Source organism: Salvelinus namaycush, chromosome 3 (assembly GCF_016432855.1).
Source record: "Salvelinus namaycush isolate Seneca chromosome 3, SaNama_1.0, whole genome shotgun sequence".
In the NCBI taxonomy this organism is placed as follows: Eukaryota; Metazoa; Chordata; class Actinopteri; order Salmoniformes; family Salmonidae; genus Salvelinus; species Salvelinus namaycush.
Genome location: NC_052309.1, coordinates 97,247,107 through 97,254,165, shown reverse-complemented (window position 1 = coordinate 97,254,165; position 7,059 = coordinate 97,247,107). Strand labels below are relative to the sequence as shown.

Here is a 7,059-nt window from a genome sequence, read left to right as displayed (position 1 = left end):
ATATACAACTATTTATACAGTTTACTAGATACAGTTTAATAGCTCACTGATATTGACATATTTCATTAAAAATGAAATTGTATTATATAATGTTATCCTTTATATATGTTTCAGTGCTCAGGACAGAACAAAGTAAAACAATAAGAAAATAGATTGTAAAAAAAATAATCTTTATACATTTTCAGAATTGTTTCTGTAATTCGCCTGCTTAGGAGGTTAGGAAGACCTCAAAGAGGCTGGCGACTGAGTGCATACGGTAAAAGATTCCGAAAGGAAGTCCGATATTCACAACAGCCGCCCACATGGTGAACTCGTAAAACTCTGCTCCAATCGTGTTGTCAAACTGAGGGCGGGCGCCAAACGCCGGCATGATCCAGAGCTGTCAATGGAAACAGAGTAAAGATATTCAGTCCAATCTTTCACCTTAAACATACAAGTTACCATCATACTCTACTATGATGTAGTGTACTGCACGAATCCTAGGGAGCCTTTTGGCTCATGAGCAAGTTAGGCAAACAGGGAAAAAAGTGAATTTAAAAGGATGGTTCAGTAATTTCCGTTTATTTTCGACCTACTGTACCTACCCACTGGCACAGACGTCAATTCAACATCTATTTCATGTTGGTTCAATGTAATTTCATTGAAACAACGTTGATTCAACCAGTGAGTGCCCTGTGGGTAGGGCGTTTCATCCAAACTTAATACAAACGGTTTTGGATGAAAGGACAACATCCTAGGTTAACAAGCCCTTTAAAAGAGCCATTTTGAAAATGACAGTGGTGGGTACTCAGTAGGCTACTCACAAGGATGTTGCAGAGCAGCAGAAATGCACAGATCTCCTTCAGGGCCCTCCTTTTCCATGTCAGCCTATGGCGTTGAGGCAGGGGGGAGCCAGAAGGAGCAACATGCATACTGTGAACTGTGAGGGCCGGGGACATCTTGGTCTCCATGAATGTCCCTGGTAAGTTGTGTATGTCTCTATGGGCTTGGGCTTGAAGGACGTATGGGTTTGTGAATACAGAGGCCTGGTGCATGTCTTCGTGGAAGGGCTCGCGATGCAGGCCCTCGATGATGAAGATGTTCTGCAGGCAGAGCTGGATCACAGTGAGCAGGGAGACAGCCAGGTTGAGAGCGTTGAGGTGGCCCTCGGCCCCCGTTGCCACCACAGCCACGATGGTGAAATAACAGATGGTGAACTGTCCGATTGAGGCGCCGATCAGCAAGCCTACATCCAGGCTCCGTGTGGGGTTCTTCCCCGACACGTGGTCCCTCTGGTCCAGCCGGTAGATGGCGCAACCAGCCACGGTCGAGACGGACATGAGCGTCACAGCCACCGTGTTCATCACGTAGTGTATCATCAGCACCGTGTCACGTTTCCCCGGGTCCCCCTTCTTCACGTCCACCTCGTAGATGACAAAGGTTCCCAGGCCCGCCACCAGCATGACCAGCCCGACCGCAGGCCCCACCAGCACGTCCTTCAAGCGGAAATGGAGCGAGTGGTGGTTGTGCTCGTCTACCAGGCGGCCCACGTTCTTCCACATGACGTAGGCCATGGCCGAGGCAAACAGGCTGTACTCGATGTTGAAGGGGTACAGGTAGTAATAGGCCTTCTCTAAGACGGCACAGGCAGAGTGGCTGCAGTTACAGCTGCTGTATCCGCCAGAGGCTGAAATTAAATGAAAGATGAGCTTTATTGTTTGACTTGTGAGGTGATGTTTTGTTATGTTGGTTGGTTGTATTTCATAGTCGGGGGCAATTCTATTTAAATACAGTAAATTCAGAAAGTAAACTGAAAATGTATTTTATTTTATTGATCCTTCATTTAAACAAGGAATTCCCATTTCAGTTTACATACTGAATTGAAATGGAATTGACCCTAACCATTTTTCATTAGATTTTCTAGAGAGAAGATTTGACAACCCAATATTCACTACCTCTGATGTCATAGGAATGTGTGCTGTTGCCGTCCTCTGGTGGAACAACAGTCTGGTGTAGGGACTCCTCTGTGACTGCTGCCATCCACAACATCAGATTGGTAGACAGAGTCAACATCAGCCCACAGCTTCAAGAGGGAAACACAGGAGTTCAGAACAGAATAAAATACTAACTATTTTTAAATACTATTTAATTCTGTAAGAATAGAAGAGAACAGAACAGAATTTAATAGAATAGAGTAGACTTAAGGTCTACAAAATTTAAGGTCAACCGGCAATGTTTAAATGTCCAACCATCAATCAAACATCAATTTACAACATCAATAAATAAATCATCAGTGATACAGTAGCAGTTAGTGACGCTCACCGAGTTATGTTCCGTTGTAGCTGTACACAGTCTTTAGCGTGGAGCCAGAGGAAGTATGTCTGAAAAAGATACAATGATCACCTATACTTGCATTTTTCTCACCAGCCAAATCCCACAGTGGTTTCCTTAATGTCATATCACCTAATGGAAGCTCCATTTGAGATGTCTGAACTTGTGTTCTTACCTGGACAAGTATGAACACAGCTTGTAGGACAGGGAACACTATCTTCACAGCAGAGTCACAGTGCAGGTAGCCTACGTAGTTAGCAATCTTAAACACGTCCATAATCAGACTGCATAAGCCAAACAGCACCAGTCCACCTAGAGAGAAAAACACAATGAAATCCAATTAGGAATAATCACACTCATTCAATCACTCACACTCATTCAATAATCACACTCATTAAAGACAATGGGTGAATGTAAAACTTTGTCTAGTTATAGTAAATTATATCCTACTGGAATAGAACTCTTCCCCAATCAAAAGAGAGATTATTCATATCCAGTGGTATTAACAGACAGTGAATCCTACAGGGTAAGGTTGCAAAATTCCACAAACTTCCCAGATTCAGGGATAAAAACAAACACCTGGGAACTATGGAATTTAGCAGCTGTAGACCCAGAAGATCAGAAAAGTGTCTTCTCTTACCCCTGAGCCACACAGGCCCGGCATGGCTATCCTTGTAGAGCACGGCGTGATCTTCCCTGGATGTGTAGATGGTGTAGTACAGCATCCAGGCAGTGGTGAGGATGATGAGGACGATGAGGAAGATCTGCAGGTTGATGGCGTTAATCTTGACGTTGTTGAAGACACTGCCACTGACCAAAGCAATACCTAGGATCAGGACGTTGACCGTGATGATGCTAGAGAGTAGCCAGCTGCGGTTACGGCCCCTCTCCCTCACCGTGCCCCTGCTGGTCGAGAGGACGTCGCTCCCCCTCCTCATACTCCCCGCCTGGACGGAACACCGGGTGGAGGGGAGGGTGGGCGGGGGGGATATGTAGCCCTCCTCAACCTCCATCTCAGCTTCAGATGTCATCTTGCTGGATTCACATGAAAAGAAGCCAAAGGTCAAGTGAATGATGTTTCTCATTCTGTAAAGAGCTAGTCCACAGTTTGTTTGTGGTTTATTACAATCCAAGCTCGCTCTGTTCAAAATGTCATATCCTATCCAAAAGGTAGAAGATCTAATGAGTTCAGAAAGTATGTCTGTACTGATCAGAGTTGTGTGAACACCTAACCGTCCACTCAAAGGCTCTGCCTGTATAAGGAGGTCCCTCCTACCCGTAACCCAGCTTCTAACCTCATTTCATCATCAATGTCAACCCCATCAGTGATATGACAATATAAAGGTTTCTTATCATTTCCCTGTTTATCATCAGAAGCAGGGCCAGTCTACCATGCTTCAACGAATATGAGTTTATCTTGCTTGATTCGGGTCAATGCCAGTGTTTGATTAAATTGAAATTAACAAAGAAATCCTCACAGTTCATATTTACGAACACACATTGGTATTTTATCTACATGGAGGTCAGGTATGTTTTGTTTCTTGGAAACCAACTTATTATTTTTTTATAAAAAATTGTAGATTTTCAGTTTCTGTCTAATAAGACTGTTTCTACAGCAGCACTGACTGTTCCTTAGAACAACAGTAGGCTACTCCCAACGCCAAAACTGAGGTCTGAAAACACAGTGAATCATAATGTAAACTGGAAATACCATACTGGATCCCCGAATTTCCTCATAATATATTAATCATTACACAGGTGAGCTGGTTCAAAAGTGGTTTTTCAAAATGCCTGTGACGCAGCACTGACAAACTGTCTCGCAGCGGCAAGTTTGTTTGCAATCTAACAATAACCTAGCCAATGTAATGAAATGAAATATGTGGATGACATTTCTGAAATATTTCACATGACGGTGTAGTTATTACATCCACTTTGCAGTTCATAAACATTTATTTTTAATCAGCCCAACTGTAAATGCTGAGAAAAGTCCAGTTTAAATAGTATTTTGTATTTATTTATCACAATACTTTCTTTTACAATGTGTTGACAGGACTTGATATAGCCTAGTTCTCTGTACTTTTAAGATGAAACTGTAATTAGTTGGGTGTACTTATTATAATGCATTGATGGATGTATTAGCATATACATTGTTGTGGAAAATGTAACATTTTATGGATTTTGTGGGTACACGTCTCTTTAGCTAATCCACTCCTTGTACTCCATGTCATGTACAAGAGACTGGCCTTTCTTCCAACTTCAAATTCAGACCTTCTATCAATAATGAGAGGATTTGATCCTGATTCGTTCAACCTCACAGCTATCCTCCAATCACAATGATTATGCAAATATTGGAACTCCACAGAACATGTTGGTATAGCAACCGTTTTTTATTTGTCCAGACTAAAACAGTATGTTCAAAGTTGCTAGCTGAAGTCTAAATTCTCATACTAAATACATACTGCAATTCCAGCCACAAAATGTCGAAATACAACAACTTACCTAGCTAACAGCTAAATGTTGGTTTTTGACTATTTCCAAGGCACCACGTGTTGTCATGGAAAATATGAATGTTATTTCCAACAACCAATGAGCAACTCCACCATAAATCCAGCGAACGTTGAGATTGTGTAACCTAGTAGTCTGGGACTCAGACTACTAGGTTACTTGTGATAGTATCAATTTAATTGGATGCTTATGAATGGGGTTCCAATTGGTCAGTTTGACATTCTATGATTTGATTACAGCCATCCACACAATCTCAATACAAACGCATTAGAGTGGCAGTCTGGTAAACACACTAATGGTGGAAAAAGGCTGCAGTGCCCAGTATTATTTGCTCAGTTTATCAAAAGCAATTGGTTTCCTGAACTTGACAGAATTATTTATCTAACAGGTCAATAAGAGTGCCAGACATAAATGAAGTAACTCAGTAACTCATTAAGTACACACAAATGAAAAATAAATATCCAAGACAAAGGAGATGATTGTGGACTACAGGAAAAGGAGGACCGAGTACGCCCCCATTCTCATCGACGGGGCTGGAGTGGAGCAGGTTGAGAGCTTCAAGTTCCTTGGTGTCCACATCACCAACAAACTAACACGGTCCAAGCACACCAAGACAGTCGTGAAGAGGGCACAACAAAACCTATTCCCCCTCAGGAGACTGAAAAGATATGGCATGGGTCCTCAGATCCTCAAAAGGTTCTACAGCTGCACCATCGAGAGCATCCTGACGGGTTGCATCACTGCCTGGTATGGCAACTGCTCGGCCTCCGACCACAAGGCACTACAGAGGGCAGTGCGTACGGCCCAGTACATCACTGGGGCCAAGCTTCCTGCCATCCAGGACCTCGATACCAGGCAGTGTCAGAGGAAGGCCCTAAAAATTGTCAAAGACTCCAGCCACCCTAGTCATAGACTGTTCTTTCTGCTACCGCACGGCAAGCGGTTACCAGAGCGTCATGTCTAGGTCTAAGAGGCTTCTAAACAGCTTCTACCCCCAAGCCATAAGACTCCTGAACATCTAATCAAATGCCTACCCAGACTATTTGCATTGCCCCCCCCCATTTTATGCTGCTGCTACTCTCTGTTATTGCATAGTCACTTTAATAACTCTACCTACATGTACATATTACCTCAATTACCTTGACTAACCGGTGCCCGCGCACATTGACTCAACCGGTACCCCCCTGTATATAGCCTTGCTATTGTTATTTTACTGCTGCTCTTTAATTATTTGTTACTTTTATTATTATATTTTTTTTTAGTTAGGTATTCTCAAAACTGCATTGTTGGTTAAGGTCTTGTAAGTAAGCATTTCACTGTAAGGTCTACATATTTCGTATCAAATACAATTTGATTTGATAAAGCATGTTTTTGAGTTCAATGAACAACATAAAAATCAGAGTTAATTAGACTCAGGATTAAGTTCATTCAGTCAATCTTATACCTATAGATCAATACATTGATGATCAATATGAGGATGCCTGAGCAGCTGCTTACCTTGTGTGAGGTGTGTGTGATCAGGTTCAGAGTGCCTGGGGGAGCCGTGTCCCTCATGGCTTTTATAGCCGTCCCCAGCCACAGCCTGATTTACAGACAACAACACCAATGTACAGACAGTCATAAATGTCAAACATCTATGAGAAACAACATGCTTTGTTATATGTCCACACACAGGGAGTGTTTTTAATTATTTATCAAAAGAACACTCATGTGTGGACGTATAACAAGCTTCTGCTTAGAAAGACACCTTTTAACATTTTAGTATTTCACTGTCACAACATGGCTCATCATATTGTGTTGTGCTCATCAAAACTCAAATCATACCATCACACCTTTAATGATGAGTCAGTGGATATGATGGTCTGTTCAGGAACACTGGCAGACTGCTGTTATAATGAGGTATAACTTCTTATAAGCGTGCATGAGCCTTTATAATGGCGTATGAAATGTTTAAAAGCATATCGAATGTTATGTTGTTCTATGCATGAATCAACATTTCAACGGACTCTAAATGGCTATTGGAAATGAATACCTACACTCCTAAGCACTATCTAGAACACCAAATGGTACTTTGGCTGTCCCAATAGGAGAACCCTCCGAAGAACCCTTTTTGGTTCCAGGTTGAACCCTTTTTGGTTCCATGTAGAACCCTTTTTGGTTCCATGTAGAAACCTTTTTGGTTCCATGTAGAACCCTTTTTGGTTCCATGTAGAACCCTTTCCACAGAGGGTTCTACATGGAACC

The 7,059-nt window shown here is 42.3% G+C and overlaps 1 protein-coding gene across 1 annotated transcript; it reads right to left on the bottom strand.

Annotated features, from left to right (window-relative positions):
• Window positions 1-208: 208 nt before the first annotated feature.
• LOC120044160 (proton channel OTOP2-like) lies at window positions 209-3,341 on the bottom strand. Its single transcript, XM_038988741.1, has 6 exons — window positions 2,951-3,341; window positions 2,486-2,622; window positions 2,302-2,360; window positions 1,935-2,062; window positions 804-1,666; window positions 209-379 (listed from the first exon to the last, which is right to left on the bottom strand). The coding sequence occupies exons 1-6, from the start codon at window positions 3,339-3,341 to the stop codon at window positions 209-211; spliced, it is 1,749 nt and encodes a 582-aa protein (XP_038844669.1).
• Between the last annotated feature and the right edge of the window lie 3,718 nt (window positions 3,342-7,059).

Bases quoted from the DNA above. Each gene is read 5' to 3' on its own strand.
- LOC120044160 (XM_038988741.1), bottom strand. From the start codon at position 3,341: ATGACATCTGAAGCTGAGATGGAGGTTGAGGAGGGCTACATATCCCCC. The intron at 2,361-2,485 runs GTAAGAACACAA...TATCTTTTTCAG, and splicing joins CTGTGTTCATACTTGTCCAG to ACATACTTCCTCTGGCTCCA. The intron at 2,063-2,301 runs GTGAGCGTCACT...TCCCTCTTGAAG, and splicing joins CTACAACGGAACATAACTCG to CTGTGGGCTGATGTTGACTC.